This window comes from Delphinus delphis, chromosome 12 (assembly GCF_949987515.2).
Source record: "Delphinus delphis chromosome 12, mDelDel1.2, whole genome shotgun sequence".
Classification (NCBI taxonomy): domain Eukaryota; kingdom Metazoa; phylum Chordata; class Mammalia; order Artiodactyla; family Delphinidae; genus Delphinus; species Delphinus delphis.
Window position 1 is genome coordinate 83,451,536 of NC_082694.2, and position 15,356 is coordinate 83,466,891.

A 15,356-nucleotide genomic window follows, 5' to 3' on the forward strand; every position below is an offset into this window, starting at 1 on the left:
CGGCGCCGTCTCTGGCAGGAAGGTCCTGGGGTAGCAGGAGGGATATAGGTTGGATGCTAAGGTCAGTTCTCATGACAGTGATGGTGAACGTTTGCTAGTCGCTTGGATGGTCAGCCCTGAGTGGTCAGCTGTTCAGCACGGGCTTAGTTTAACACTGAGAGAGCTTTTCCTGTCTTGGGATCCTGACAGCGTTGTTTCTCGTGAGTCTCCTTTGGGTCTTCAAACGGCAGCGTGTCAGGACTTGAACACTAACCGCTCGAGTCGCTTCTTGGGGTGCCTTCCCCAGCGTGGGGATCAGGGTGCTGATGGGTGCGGCCATCTGCCGGGTGAGGCTGGGACTGTGGGACCTGGGGTGCACCTACTCCGTGCCTTTCCAGAACGTCGAGATGCTGAGCAGCATGGATTCCGCGTCGGTTCGCATCATCAAGCCCTTTCCCGCGCCCCCGACCCCGGGCCGCCTGCAGCCCCCGCAGCCTGCCCCTGCGGTGCCCCCCGCGCCTTTGGTGCCTGTGGCCCCAAAGCTGGACCACCAGCGGATGGACACCATCCAGGAGGACCCCAGCACGGATTCGCACGCCGATGAGGATGGCTTCGAGAAGGACCCCTTCCCAAATAGCAGCGCAGCCGCCAAGTCGTTCGAGGACCTCACGGACCATCCGGTCACCAGAAGCGAAAAGGCCTCGTCCTTTAAGCTGCAGCGTCAGAACCGCATTAACAGCAAGGAAACCGAGTGCTAGTTCAGGACCGCGTCCCGAGCGCTCTGACTTCCGTGTGCAGAATATTTTTATAGATTTGACCTCAAATCACTGCAGTTTTTGTGAAGATTTGGGAGAAAAAAAGGAAGTGACTTCACAGCAGATGCTGGTCATGTGTTTGGACTTCCTTTGCATATGTAATACTTGTGTGGTCAGGCCCTTTTCCTTCTGAAGAGGTAAGGTGACTCTCGCTTATTTTGAGGCTTTCAGGTTTTAGTTTTTTTGATCTTTAAGATATCCTTCAACCTCTGACGCCAAAGCAGAAACCACAGCTGGATTAGGTTATGAGTATTTACATTTTTGTAAATTAACTTTTCATATTGGGAACGGCACTGATTAGGGAGATGCTCAGTTTTTTTTTAAACACTGTAATGATCCAGCAAACTTAATGAGGCATTTAGCAGTTTCTTGTGAGGATAACTGGAACACAGAATAGATTTATTTCTTTTGCCTTGAAGACAAAGGGAGAAAAAACCAATGTATAGATTGTCTCCAAAATGTGGGTTCTGTTTCTAGGTATTACCTAGAACTTGTAGCAGCAGAAGGGAATTACACTGCTAAATTTAGGGATAGGGTTTCTTAATTCTAAATTGTTAAGAATCTCTAATGTCTAGAATTAAAACAATCTAGCTTATAGTGAGGGTTACAAATTGTAGCTCAATGAATCTACAGAATTCTGCCAACTGTTTTAGGACCCTAGGTAGCTGGGCAGTTTTTGTGTGTTTCTGAATTATCTTCATGTATCAATACTATCACCATCCTCTTAAAACATTCGCCATTCAGAAAGCCTGAACTACTTCAGAATAAGAAAGTTATGGTCGCCTCTTCTCAAACACTAGTGGCCAAGGATGCACGGGAGATGGTTTGGGTGCGACGTGCTGGCCTGGGGCTTTCTCCCCACACGACTGATTGGTACTTACCCGTTACTTCTTCATCTAGTGCTTCAGTATGGTCTGCATCTACTGTGTGAAGGATAGAAACCATCAGGTTGAATTCTGATTTCCTTTTAAAAGCTTCTTTCCCCTGCTAAGTATTGAAATGTGCTCACCAGCGAACACATTTTAACTGAGATAACTTGTAAGCTTTGAGAGCAATCAGCCAAACCTGTGACAAATCGTATCTTTTTTTCTAAGGATGTTTGTTACGCAGATACCTGTTACACTAATACTTGAACTTGTACTTTGTGGTATTTGCTGTCTTTTAACTAGTCATAATATTCTTATATTATAGTTAACACTTTTGCAATCTGATATAAGGTGAGTGGGGTGTGTGGGTGTATGTATGAGAGTGAAATGGTTCCCAGCTGAATGTAAGAAACCATTTTTTATAAAATTGTGACTTTTTAAAAAACCAACACTGTCTTTACCTTTTTTCCATTTATAAAATTAATAAGCTGCTCAGGGTATATTTTGTAGCTGTGGCACTGATCTGATGACACCTGCATCCATCAATAAATATTTATTATCAAACCACGACGCACCTACAAAGCTGTCCTGAAAACTTCCAATGCTTTTATTAATCTTGGTGGCAGATGTCTGTGATTTTTATTGCAGGGTCATGAGCAAAGGTTTAAACTTCTCTGACCACTTATCTTGGGGTCTTTGTGCACTGGCGACTTCCTGTTCTGTAGATTAACAACTGGACTTGGTTTGCGGTGACTAGTGGGCCCCGTCTCCCAGAAGACTTAGTTCTGGTTTTGCTTCTGCTATGTCTCGCCAGTAAGGGAGCAACAAAAGCAGTGAAGAGACTTTCTTCTCTATCGAAGGCCAAAGATAGGAGAACAAAAACTCATTTCCTTTTGGTGATAAATGTAGTCCGTCTGACAAACAGGAAGAAGAAAAGTCCTGTAAGGGGAAGAGAACACAGTTAAAGGGGTGGCTGGTCTCCCAGCTGTGGCCCCAGGCGGCGAGTCCCCGGCCTGAACAGCAGCCTCTGGTGCTGCGTTAGCTCATCAAATGCTCCCACGCCCTTTGTGGAGGGACAGTGTCTGCATATGACACATGGAGCGTCACAGAACCTCACACCATTAATGAGCGCCTGAGCCGAAGTGTCCTTCCAAGTCAGCAGACGGAAGAAGAGGATCAATGAGTGAGTACAGCACGTTGATGTAGCCAACAAAGTGAAAAATTTGTTACAAGAGCTCAGGGCCCAGTGTGTCAAATTGTTTTTGACTCTTCTCAGTCTAGGAATTAAATTGACAGGCACAGTATTAGATGAAAAGACTTTGTACTGTCCAGAGTCCAGACGCCCCACCCCTGGAGCCCCTTCTCCTTTGGGGAAGAATCCTTTCCCTATGCGGGAGCTCCGCCCATCCCCATTAGAACTTGGAACTGGTTCATGACTTGCAGACCAGGGATTCCGATTAGCCGCACTCCTCCCGGGCCTTAGTTTTCTCATCTCTGCTGTGTTTGTTTGGTCAGCTGATCGCTGAGGAAGACCTTCCCAGCTCTGGACTCTTAATACGTTAGGTAAGTCTAAAAGGACTTCAAAGAGCCACTAGCCCAGCAGTCTGCAGTTTCCTTTTCTCTAGCAGCATTACTTTTCCAAACCATCTCAGGTGGAAGCGTAACGCAGACAAAAACACAGCTCTGGGTGCTGGCTCAGCAGTCACGTGGCCAAGCCTGCTCCCGACCTGGGAACGCACAAGGTGGGTCAAGTCCACTCAGGGTGCAGAGGAACACAAACATGGCCTTCTCGTCTGCAGTGGGACTGCTGGGTCCCACGTAAGCGCGCGTTTATTTAACTGTACAGGAGGCTGTCGTGCTGTCTTCCGGGGTGGCTGTGTCATTCTGCACGGGGACTGGCTTTTTACCTTTTATATTTGTAACTGGGCTTTCTGGCTATAAACCAATTAGAACTCCATACCTCAACTATGAATTTTAGTTAATACCATATTCTACTTAAATGCATTGTTTTGCCTCTTTTAACTTTCCCCCTCTCCATATTATAAAACTTGGCCTAGATATTCTTAAATATGAACCATTTATTGCTCATTCATTTCACTACATGCCAACTCCTATTAAAGGGGGTCCCAGAGCATGGTGCCGGTACAGCACCAGGCCAAGCACGGTGCTGGGTGTGCAGGCGGCCCTGCAGCTCCTCCACTCCAGCCAACGTTTGCATTCCATTTGGTGAAAAGGACAACTGTCTCACCCACTCAGAGCTGCTCCAGGAGGACAGTGCACAGCCTGGTCACTTCTGCGTGACCCTACTCACCCGACAGGACCGAGCATGCCACTATACCTGACTGTCCTTCTGCATCAGGGTCCACAGGTCAAGTGCATCAATCCCACAGTCCTGGGCTACTTGTAAACAGGCCCTGGCGTATTCACCAACGACTGAGCTGAGGCGATTTAATTTGCACCCTACGGAGAAGAGAAAATCCAACTACTGGATTTTATGCAACTGATAAACCCAAGTGCTGGTCTTTGTGCAAGTTCTACTACCCGGAGGGTTTCTCAGTTCAAGTGAACAGGCGTGTGCTTACAGACCCAAAGTGGGCCAGCCACGGGGCTTGGGGGACACAGGACGGGCCTCACGGGTCACTAGTGTGCTGCCCTCCCCAGCACAGGACCAAGGACGATGGGGATGAGGGGCCATGGAGGGCATCTAGAGGACACCGAATAGACACAGAGGCAGAAAAGGCCGGGGTAGCTGAGCGGCTTGGCTAGAGTGCAGGCCAGAGGCGAACGGAGTTGGGCAGGTGACCGCTACGGGGTGTGGTGGGGAGGACCGCTGGGCTCAGGCCCCGAATTGTTATGTGTAATGAGAAGCCACAGCCACGTAGTGGAAAAGTCACTTGTAGACTTTGGACCAGAGAAGGCGAGAGCTGGAAGGGAGCACAGAGGTCACTCAGGCCAGCCTGGGGGTCAGCAACCTTTCTCTGCCATGGGCTGGACAGGAGTCAGGCTTTACGGGCAACTATTCAGCCCTGCCGTCACAGCTCCAAAGTAGCCACGGACAACATGTAAACCATGGGCCTGGCCAGTGAAACTGTACTTGTTGTAGGCGATGGGGCGTCATTTGCCCGCCGCCCCCGCAGTGTGGGGACTCTCACACTCAGGTACAGCAGGATCACTGGGGGATGCACTGGGCGCTCCCCTAAACTTCTGCTTCCACAGGTCTGGGATGAGTCCAAGAATCTGCACTTCTGCCAAGTTCCCAGATGACACTGATCTGCTAATCTGGGACCACGGGAGAACCACACGTGGTCCAAAGTCATAAACCTGGCTAAAACTAGAGTGATACAGCAGGACTCATTACACACACGTCTACAAGAGTGCAACAGTCTCATGAGAGGTGCCCACCGCATTCTAGATACAGATTTTTTTATTCTATTATAGTCCATTAAAAAAATGTCACAACTCACTTGGTTTCGCGATCTGCGCATGGGTTGTGACCTGCAACGTGAGAAGCACTGAGCTCTGGCCGCACTCCTCTGCCCGTCCAGGCTCAGCCTGAATGCTTCCTGTAGCGACTTTCCACCTCACAAGTGATCATTTTGACCTAAAATCGCCCTTGATGGTGCCCATGGGGGTCTTCCCTTTGCCCTCTGGAGCTAACAAGCAGGGCCTTCTGTCCTCTTTATGTGACGGCGCCCTTCAAATATGTGATGACAGCTGGCCTAGCTCCCCTGCTAGCCCAACAGCAGTTACTGGGTTCTAGTCATCTCTGTATCCGGCGCACCTGGCCAGGTCCTGGTATAGCACATAAAAGTGCCAAGATGCATAGTTGGTGGGGACAGAACAGGAGCCAGAACCCTGGCGCTGGTGAGCCCCGGAGCAGCCTCCGATCACTCAACCACCAGTTGGCAGCGGCAACTGGTGGCAGCGGAGAAGGGGCCATGTGCAGGCGGAAATGGGCAAAGCAACCTCCCCCTGCCGTTCAGAAGTCAGGAGACACCCCGAGTGCAGATGTCAGTGTCAAAGCGCAGCCAGCCCGACCCTCAGCGCCACGGCGGTGGCCTCCTGTGCACCCCGGAGTCGGGCAGATACCAGGCCCGGGGCCTGACTCACGCACGGCCAGAATCCTTTTCTGTGTCACGCTACGACATGCTGGGAGCTCTGCTTTAACTTCTGTCGACTAAAGCAGACAGACGGGAATTCACAGGCCCCCAAGAAGCCGAGGCCCCAGGCTGGAGACCAGGTCCCACCTGCTCCTCCCCGGGCCTGGCATCCGGGCCCGCACTCACCTGAGCTCAGGAGCTCACCCGCTCCTGTCCCCGTGCGGCCTCACAGAGCTGCGGCGGTGTGATGCGGATGAGCCTGCTCTCGGGCATGCCCACGGACTGCAGGTGCTGCACCGTGCTCGTCAGGTTTGCCGCGTACTCCTCCAGGGGGATGCGCTGCTTGGGGTTCTCACCTGTTGGGCAGGAACGCGGACACTTCAGCCCAAATGCACATTTGCTGTAAGTGATGACAATTAAGGTTAATGCACATTCACAAATGGGCATAACTCGTGACGTCGCTGGGGAACTGTTTAGCGCCAAGCGCAGAAAGAGAAGGGGGAAGAGTTCAAGTACAGAGTCCTACATAAAACAGACTCCAAAGGCTCTGGCTCGAGGCCTTGTAAGCGCGCGTCTTTCCTCCTTTACTGGTCATGTGGCTATTAGTCAATCAGGCTGAATTTGTTAAGAAGTAAGACCTGCGCTGGGCAGTGAGCCTGCCCAGGTTCTAGCCCGGCTTTGTCACTGGCTAGCCACGTGCCCTTGGACAAATGATCAGCCTTTCTGTACCTCCGTTTCCTCGCTGGTAAAATGAGGATGACAGTAGGGTCTACCTCATAGGGTAGCTGTGAAAATTACATCAGCAAAGTGTGTAAGGCACTTAGAGCAAGGTGCCTGCTGGGAAGGAAGCCCTCAATAAATAAACTAAGCAACAGCTAACGTCACTGCAAAGGATTCCTTCTAGACAGGCTCACACACGGCTCCCTGCAGGCCATTTGCAAACCACACGTAAGTATAATCTAGGAGAAAAGTAACAGCACTCATGGTCCTGCCACCCAGAAAACCACTGCTGGCACTTGGTCATCTTCTTCCCAGTCTTTTCCACGCAGATATGGAGACTTAGAAAAAAGAGGGATCACACTGAAGATAAACGACCATATTGTGCTTTTTTTCACATAACATTATGAGCATCTCTGTTCCTACAAAAAGTCCTCAAAACCATGGTGTTTAGGTGTCGGGTGACCACATTGGATGCTTCTGTTTCCTTACTGTGCAGCATTCTAATGTTTTGCTATTATAAATACCTGTGCATAGAAGTCTTTACACATATACCTGGCTGCATTACATACTGGGTGTTTCCTTAGGCTGGGTTTCTAGATGAGGGAAGTCTCTAGGGAAGCTTTCCAGAAAGGTTTCAAGCTTTCCCACCAGTACTGTAAGACTGCCTGTTTTCCACACTTGTCAGCTGTAAGTATTACTGCTTAAAACCATGGATTTGAGAGTCAAAAAACCAAAACTCCTTGTTTCAGTTTTCATTTTGTGGATAACAGAAGTTTTACACATTTTCAAACATGTACTGGCTACTAAATTTCTCCTGTTTCGATTACCTGTTTCTGCCTTTGCCTATTTTTTAAACTGGAGTTAACATTTTTCTTAATTGATTTCTACATTAAAGACATTAACCTTTTGTCTCTCATGCTTTTGCAAACATTTTCCTTAATGTGTCATTTTCTTTTTTTAATAGTTTTTTTGACACAGCTAATTTATTTCACAAATCTATTTTTTCCTTTGCAGTTTCCTCCACTGCAATTTCCTCTAAGTTTTTATACTTAGAAAGTATTTCTCCTTGTCCTATATTTGATAGAAATTCACCTGTTTGAAAACTTCTGGGTTTTTTTTGGAGCGAGCTTACAGTCTCCACTAACACCTGTAGTCTATGCTCTCACAGGCGGCAAGACTTCCTTGCATCACAGTCAGCAGCTGTCCCTTCCTTCCCTTCTCTCCAGCCTCACCGGAGAGGCCCGACCGTGTGCCTGTTAATAGCAGACCTTCGCTGCCGGGGGTGGGGCATGGGAGAAGCCTCTGGAAGCTGACTACTCTTCTCCTTTATGCTGAGCAGAGGGCTCTCCTTTCACGAGTAGGAAAGGAAGAAAGGCCTGTGCCTCTAGTCACAGCAGCAGTTCTTCCAAAAATATGGAGACATGTCTCCTGTTCAGACCTGCTTCCCATCGCCCAGGAGTCAAGCCTGTGCTGGGTCACGGCGCTGCTGCCCTGAGCTACCCTTTCTCCATCAGTGTCAGTCACACAGCAAGGTGTCCAGTTTGACCTCTCTGCTGCCAACTACATCAACTAAAGAGAAAGAAACATTAGAAATTGAGCACAGCACTACCGGACTCTAAAAAACAGTCAAGTGCTTGAAATTTTAGGTCTGCCAATGACCCAGGCATGTAGAAAATAAGTCGGGAATAAAATTCACTGACATTAAAGAAAGCCAGAAGAAATACAAGGAAGTAAACTCAGGGAACTCATTATAAATTTGGCAAAACTTTACCTACTGGGAGATAGGTAAACAGATGAAAAAAGTATATAAATTTAAGTTTGCCCTAACGAAAAAAACAATTAAAAATGAACTAAGAAAACAAGAATGCCTTTACCTTTTAGCGCACTGTCACTGGCACCGAAGAAAACTGTACCTGCTGCTGGGCTGTCCAAACTGCTCCCCTTCCGGTTAGCCTCGCGAGGATAATCTTCACCCATCGGGTATTGTAACCCGAAAATCCATGATTCAGAACATCGCATTTTCTGAAATGAAAAAGTTTTAAAGATGAATTGTAGGGACTTCCCTGGTGGCACAGTGGTTAAGAATCCGCCTGCCGATGCAGGAGACACGAGTTCGAGCCCTGGCCCGGGAAGATCCCACATCATGCGGAGCAGCTAAGCCCGTGCGCCACAACTACTAAGCCTGTGCCCTAGGGCCCGAGAGCCACAACTACTGAGCCCACGTGCCACAACTACTGAAGCCCACGCACCTAGAGCCCGTGCTCCGCAACGAGAAGCCACCGCAGTGAGAAGCCCGCGCACCACAATGAACAGCAGCCCCTGCTCGCCGCAACTAGAGAAAGCCTGCGCACAATGAAGACCCAATGCAGCCAAAAAAATAAATTAAAAAATAAAATTTAAAATAATAATAATAAAAAAGAATAATTGTGAGCAAAGAACTATTTCTGGTCGCCTGTAGGCAACCTTCCGTGTGGGAGGGTGTGCTTGGGCTCACAGTGCCCGCTCTGTGCCATGGCCCTGCTGCTTGCCCAGGTGTCACTTTGGTAAGATCAGAGCAGCAGCAGAGTTGAGGCATGTTCGTCGCCTTCATGGTTCCAAGATGTAGCAAGTCCATCCCATTCCTTGACGAGAGAGGTTATGAATAATAATGAACAGAGGGGCTATGCAGACTAGCTGATTTCATGCATGGTCAGTGGGGTAGTTTTGAAATGGAGTTTACAGCAGGCAGGTATTAAAGGTAGAAAGGCACTAATAAGCTGGAACTCTAATGGGATAAGCGTACACGGAATTCCTGAGACTTATTTTACAGACTGTTTTTTAAGGGGAGGTTTAGGTTTACGGAAAGACTGAGCAGAAGGTACAGACTTCCCCTAACCCCCAGCCCCACTCCCCGACGACCTACACCACCCACCAGTGGGTGCATTTGTTACAGGTGCCAAACTACACTGACACACAGTTCTCATTATTACCCGGTGGTTTTGATTCAGTAGTTTTAGTAAATATGTATTAGTTGTGTTTCAGTTTAAACCAGTTTAACGGGCATTTTATTCCTTCTTAAAAATGTATGATTTGATTCACAGTACTGTATGGTATACTGAAAAAACCAACCATGGAAACTGAGCTGGCTGCCTGCGTTAGAATCCCAGCTCCAACACTGAGTAGCTGTGACTTCGGGTAGGTTTGTAGATGTTTCAAGTTGTCCACTAAAAAAAATTTTTTTCCCAATGAATCTCCAACTTCAATTGATGGTTAGCAAACCGATGTGGTTAATTTTGGTGTACGGTTCAAATTCCTACATATAAGCAACTAAGCAGAGAAGCCAGGGCACCAAGAAATAACTGCAGGCCAAGGGCCAAGCACCGGAGGCCAGAGAACTGCAGGGGGGACTCCTGTTTGACCCTTCTCAGCATTTATAAGCCTTCGGGGCAACAAAATTTCAGCCACGTTTATTTCTAAGTGTGGTTCTTGTGTTTTTAGTGTGTAACGATTACAAAATGCTGACTAGCCATTTTAAAGCCTCCACTTAGAATACTTTAAAATGGAACACTCTAGAATTTTGACAAGTCTGTCTTACATCCATCCAGTAGTTCAGTCACGCACGGCAGCACTTTAAAAAGCAAGAGGCAGGCGGAGCGGCTGGGCCCGTGAGCCATGGCCGCTGAGCCTGCGTGTCCGGAGCCTGTGCTCCACAACGGGAGAGGCCACAACAGTGAGAGGCCCGTGTACCGCAAAAAAAAAAAAAAAAAAAAAAAGCAAGAGGCAGAACAGCTCCCTCCCTGAGGCCTGTATGCTGTGGCAGTGACGCAGAGCAGCCAGTGCCTGGATCTCGCTGCCCTCGACTGGCAAGGAGGCCTTGACAACTTACTTAATTTCTCCGGGCCTCAGTCTTCCCAGCTGTGAGAGATGAACACTAATACCCAATCTGCTAGGATATGTGAAGATTAAAAGTAATGTAGTGGCCAGATACGTACAAGGAGCTCAATAAATGCCAGCCATTATAAATTTTAAAATATGTATATATATATATATCATTATTATGAGGCTGTGAACCAAAAAAACTGCTAGTGAGGCCCATGGTTGAAACTGTTAAAGTTCCCTTCTGAAAGGGGAAGAATATCTGAATTTCTCTGGATTGAATAACATAGTCAATAGTGCCCAAGTTATTCAAAAGGCTGGAAGAAACTGGAAAATTAAGAAAGGTTTTTACATGAATTCCTGGCTAATAACAGGTATTTAAGTTCAGATGAAGTTGGGAAAAGGATAGGAATTAACTAAAAGATTCCTTCCAAAACATCCAGGCTCTGTAAGATTGATTGCCTTCCAGAAAAAATGTAAATTAGGTTTTTATAAATGACAACAGGCAAGACCATATCTTTAAAAGCAAACAGAAGCTTTTAAAAACTGAAAAAGGTGAGTTTTTTCTAACCTTTCAAACCAAGTATTTTTGGTTAAATACTTGGATAAGGCTAAAAAAAGACTGATGAAAATATATCAATAAATTAAAAGCATTTAAGTGGATTTAAGAATGGTTAAAATGCTTTTTGTACTGAGTATACAAAGATCTTATTTAAAGCTAAAACTTAAGGACGTCACTATGGGACACAATTACATATTTTAAATTTATTGCTATCCACGTAGTTAGTACAGAAGGGCAGTCACAGTAAGGTGACTCTTAATAACCTTCGAACTTGGAAGTTAGGTGAAATTAAAACACTGAATCAAGTCAGTTCTGGGCCTTGCACGTGGCTGAAGCGGACAGTCTCTGCAAAAGATTCACCCCCAGCGTCAACGTGGCTAAAGACCGCGTTCCTTCGGGCAGCTGTCGGTGTGGGACAAAGGGCAGCGCTGCCGGCACACAAAGGGGGGGCTGGGCTGGAGCTGCGGTCCCTCTGCCGCGCACCCCTCCCGACACGGCCTCCTGCTTTCTCCCGTGGGCCTGCCTGGTGGAAGGTGGGCGCGCCCGCCCGCCCACAGGAGGAGCCCGCTCTGCCTGGGTTCTAGCTCCCGGGTCGCGGTGCCACTCTGGTTCACAACGGGCTCTCTCGGGCTTGGCCGAGGGCAGTGAGCCCAGGAGAGGGGAGGCGGGACTCACCCAGCTGAGGCCTCCCGGTGGCCGCTCGGTTTTGTGCCTGCTGTCACAAGATGCTTTTAAGAGTGACATAGATAAAGCCTAACAGACCACACACTGTCTGCAGCTTCTTTTCCTATAATTACTCTCAATTCTGCAAAATAACTACTTGCTAATTAAATGGTCTTCTAGCAATCACACCTGTAAACAATTCTGACAAGATTTTAGTACTAACATTATTATGTACTGGAGAAACATTTGCAATGCCTGCAGTTTTTCAGACCATTTGAATAATTATTTAGCTTTTCCATATCTTCTATTTGATGAGAAAAGGTTAATGGACTAATTAAACAGGTACTGAATTTTTAAAAAATAAGGAGCCAGTACTTATGGAGCACTTCTCACGGGCCACGCACTTGACTAAGCAGAGCACAGCAGCTGACTCACCCTCCAACAGGAGAGCAGGGCCCTTGTCATCCCCAGAGCTGGAGGATCCTGGGCGCTGGGGCCAGGCCACCTGACACTTCTTAGTTGTATGACTTTGTTATCTACCTCTCCCCACCTTATTCTTCTCAGCTATAAGATGGATAGGAGGATGATAAATCACTGTATTACTGGGCAGTTGTAGAGATTAAATGAGACAATAAACATGAAGTATTTTAAAGTCTCTGGCACCTGAACTGGAACATTGTTTCCCTTTTAATGATTTCCATTTGGCAAATGGAATACCAAAATCATCACTATTTTTATTAATCTGATATATTTTAAATATTTTTTATATATCTGATATATTTTATTATTTATTTTATATATCTGATATCTTTTATAAAGAGAATCTGGGGGGAAAATCTCTATCCAAAAATAAATCCAACTTTGGTTTTAGAATATATTTTGTATTCTTTCAATTGAACTCCTTGCTAATTATTTAAATCGTACCCACCATAACTGAAACAGAACTTGTCTTGTTTAGATAGTGAATAGCTGTATTTTCGGATCCAAGCCCCTAATATATTTTACAACTTTCAGGGTTTGGTTTCATGAGGTGGCGAAGTTTAACTGAACCTGAGCGCTGCCCTTCTCTCCCCCAACCCCTCATACACACTAACTAGGAAAGGCCTGCAAAGACAAAAAAAGGACGAACGTACTGTTTCAAACTGCATCATTCACTCTCTTCTCCATCAATAAACACTCAAGTAGGAATCTAGAAACTATCCTCACCTGACCAGCTTGTCCGCCAGTGACGCTCCCCACCCACCCTGCTGGAAAGAAAACTGCAGAAAGAAAAGCCCATTACGCTTCATCAATGTAATTAGGCCATATTGCTCAGCGACTCCCCTCTTGTTTTCTCTTTGTACTCCCTGACTTCTCGGCCTTCACCATTTGCTTTGCTCCGCGGTCGTTTTAGGGATTACTAGAGCTACACCTCAGCAGCACTCTGGAAGCAAGAGGTAGTTTTCTTCCCTGTCAATTGGATTTGAGCCAATCACCTGCATTTTATTGAGACCTGTATTAGACTCAGTGTTATCTAGAAAAGTTAACTAAATCTAGGTACAAGAGATGAAATCAACTGTATGTTCAGTTAGGAAGTGAAATCCACACTACACTACCTCTTCATAGTTGAAAGAATAAAGAAATTAATTACAGAACTCAGGGTGAATATTTTTTGATATACATTCCCACGGAACTTGGAGAGTCCTTACTGCCCTAGATGCCTAAAAATGTTACCAATTGTTAGCATACACACAGAAAACTGGTTTAGGAAGTCATGTCTGAATGTGAGAAGAATAAAACAAAATGAAAAACACCATGGGAAGGTAATTTTTAAAACGTGCTCCCCCTCCCTGAAGTAAGAACATCTATTTTTCCTTGAATGAGAGTTGAAATAATCTTGGCTGAAAAGGTGATCTGGGACCTGGGGTCCTCGGCTGCAAAGCTTGCCCCTGGACCTACGTCTCCTCCTTCAGCAACAGAATACAAAGAAACGCTAAGGGACTAAAAATAACTGCGTTCCTGCGCAGCTGGGGCAAATTATGGACAAGACACAAAAGAGGCCAAAAACCCAACTGCCACTTCTGAAGAGCAGAGAGCCAAAGCAGGGTCCTGCGCGTGCCCCCTGCGCTCAACACCGCCAGGGGGTGGGCAAAACACCTCAGCCGCCCCTCCGCCCGACCCCCTGGACACACCCCTACCCTCACCCCACGTAAGGAACGAGCTCGCCTCCCGCCGCTCGGGCCCCTTTTTGGGGGCGGGAGCAAGGGAAACTGTTGTTGTTTTCGCTCCCCTCCTGCACCTGCAGGAGCCCCAGTCAAGCCCTGCCTGAATTTCTGGACTGGCCTCTTATCCATTTCTACTGATTGGGGAGGCCAAGAACCCTGGTCGGTATCACTTGGCGGCATCTCATTCAAGAGAGCGGCGAGATGTTCCATCAGAGGAAGCACGGGGGTTGAGTGTTTTCCGCATGGAATGGGAGGTACGAAACTGCAGGAAGTGCTTCAGGCGCCCCCGTGATCTGTGCAAGGTGACGCCCCAGGAAGCTCCGCGTGGCAAAGCACTGTTCCCGCTGTGAGCAAATTCAAAGTACCTTTCAGGGAAAAGCACAAGAGCCACTGACCAGGAAGACACTACGATGAACACAACGTGCCAGGTCTTCCCAAAATCCCTATGAAAAATGACACAGAAAGGAAAGAGCGGCCAGCCCAGGCCCTGGCACTCCCAGCGCGTGGCGTGGACAAGTCCCTGAACTTCCCTGCACTTCGTCTCATCCGTCAAACAGGCCCCCTAAGACTAAACGGAACGTGTGTCCAGGACTGCGAAGCCGCGCTGCCCTCCTGAAGATGTCATCCTCCCTGAAGTTACCAACACCGAGAAATGAACCAATACCAGGGTGTCACGAAGGGGCCCTGGAGGCGGCGGGGACACGACGCTCTGTGAGCGTCCAGGCCTTGGGGCAGCATCTGCTGGGGGAAGCGGGGTGCAGGGAGGCGACCCCGACAACTTCATAACAGTCGGGAGGAATGGGCCCCTCCCGCGCGGAGGGGAGAGCCAGGAATCACCGAAGAAGCCTGGCCCGCGGCTCTCGGCCAGAGTGCCGCCCCCCCGAGGGCGCGGCGAGGACGCCCCAGAGACCGGGCCACGTGGGGGCCGAGCCGGGTTCCGCGGAATGGACGGCGCCGAGCGGCGGTACCTGGGTGGTGGAGTCGCCGAAGAGCAACACCCGAGGCCAGAGCAGAGAGCTTCCGCACACAACAGCCTCGCACAGCGCCATTATACCGGTAGCCGGGAGGTGGGGCCACGCCAGATATCCGGGCGAGGCGAATAGCCGGGGGCGGGGCAAGGCCGGATATCCGGGCGGGGCGAGCGGCCGGGAGGAGGGGCTCCCGGGGGGCTGGGAGGCGGAGGCGCCTGCGGAGTCCGACGCCTTCGCTCGTTGGCTGTCTTCGCCCGCTGGCTCTCTTTCCCGGGTCGCTCGGTAGGGGCTCCAGTAGCAGGGCTCCTTCGGCGACCAACCGGTCACTTTTAAGACGTGCGATAGCTGTTGCTTCTTGGAAAGCTCATTTTTGTCCGTTTACAAAAGCTTGGCCCCCTGCATGCATTCGCTTTTTGTTCACTTATCCGAGTCGTTAGATGCAGGGCGCGCGTGGCTACCCTGCCCTCGGGGAGCCTACCTGCCCTCTGGCCATTGTCGCCTGTCAGTCCCCCAGGCGGAAACCAACCCCGAAAGGAGAGCGATTTGGCGCTGCCACCAGATCCAGCATCACCCACCCCGCGAAGGTGGGTTCAGTTTGAGCGAGTCGCAAGCACTTCCAAG

At 48.5% G+C, this 15,356-nt stretch overlaps 2 protein-coding genes across 5 annotated transcripts in view; one reads left to right on the forward strand and one right to left on the reverse strand.

Moving 5' to 3' along the window:
* ADAM17 (ADAM metallopeptidase domain 17) overlaps nt 1-2,082 on the forward strand; it is a 52,014-nt gene extending 49,932 nt beyond the window's left edge. For all 4 annotated transcript variants that reach the window (XM_060027113.1, XM_060027114.1, XM_060027115.1 and 1 more), the window contains one exon: nt 378-2,082. In XM_060027113.1, the coding sequence (XP_059883096.1) occupies nt 378-737 (360 nt within the window). In that variant the 3' untranslated portion in view covers nt 738-2,082. The remainder of the gene's footprint in view (nt 1-377) is intronic.
* Nucleotides 2,083-2,198: 116 nt separating this feature from the next.
* On the reverse strand, nt 2,199-14,813 carry IAH1 (isoamyl acetate hydrolyzing esterase 1 (putative)). The gene is given in 7 exon segments (XM_060027118.1): nt 2,199-2,599; nt 3,999-4,142; nt 5,965-6,116; nt 8,355-8,429; nt 8,432-8,502; nt 12,767-12,819; nt 14,733-14,813. Coding segments are annotated over 7 exon segments (762 nt in total). The 3' UTR covers nt 2,199-2,413.
* Between the last annotated feature and the right edge of the window lie 543 nt (nt 14,814-15,356).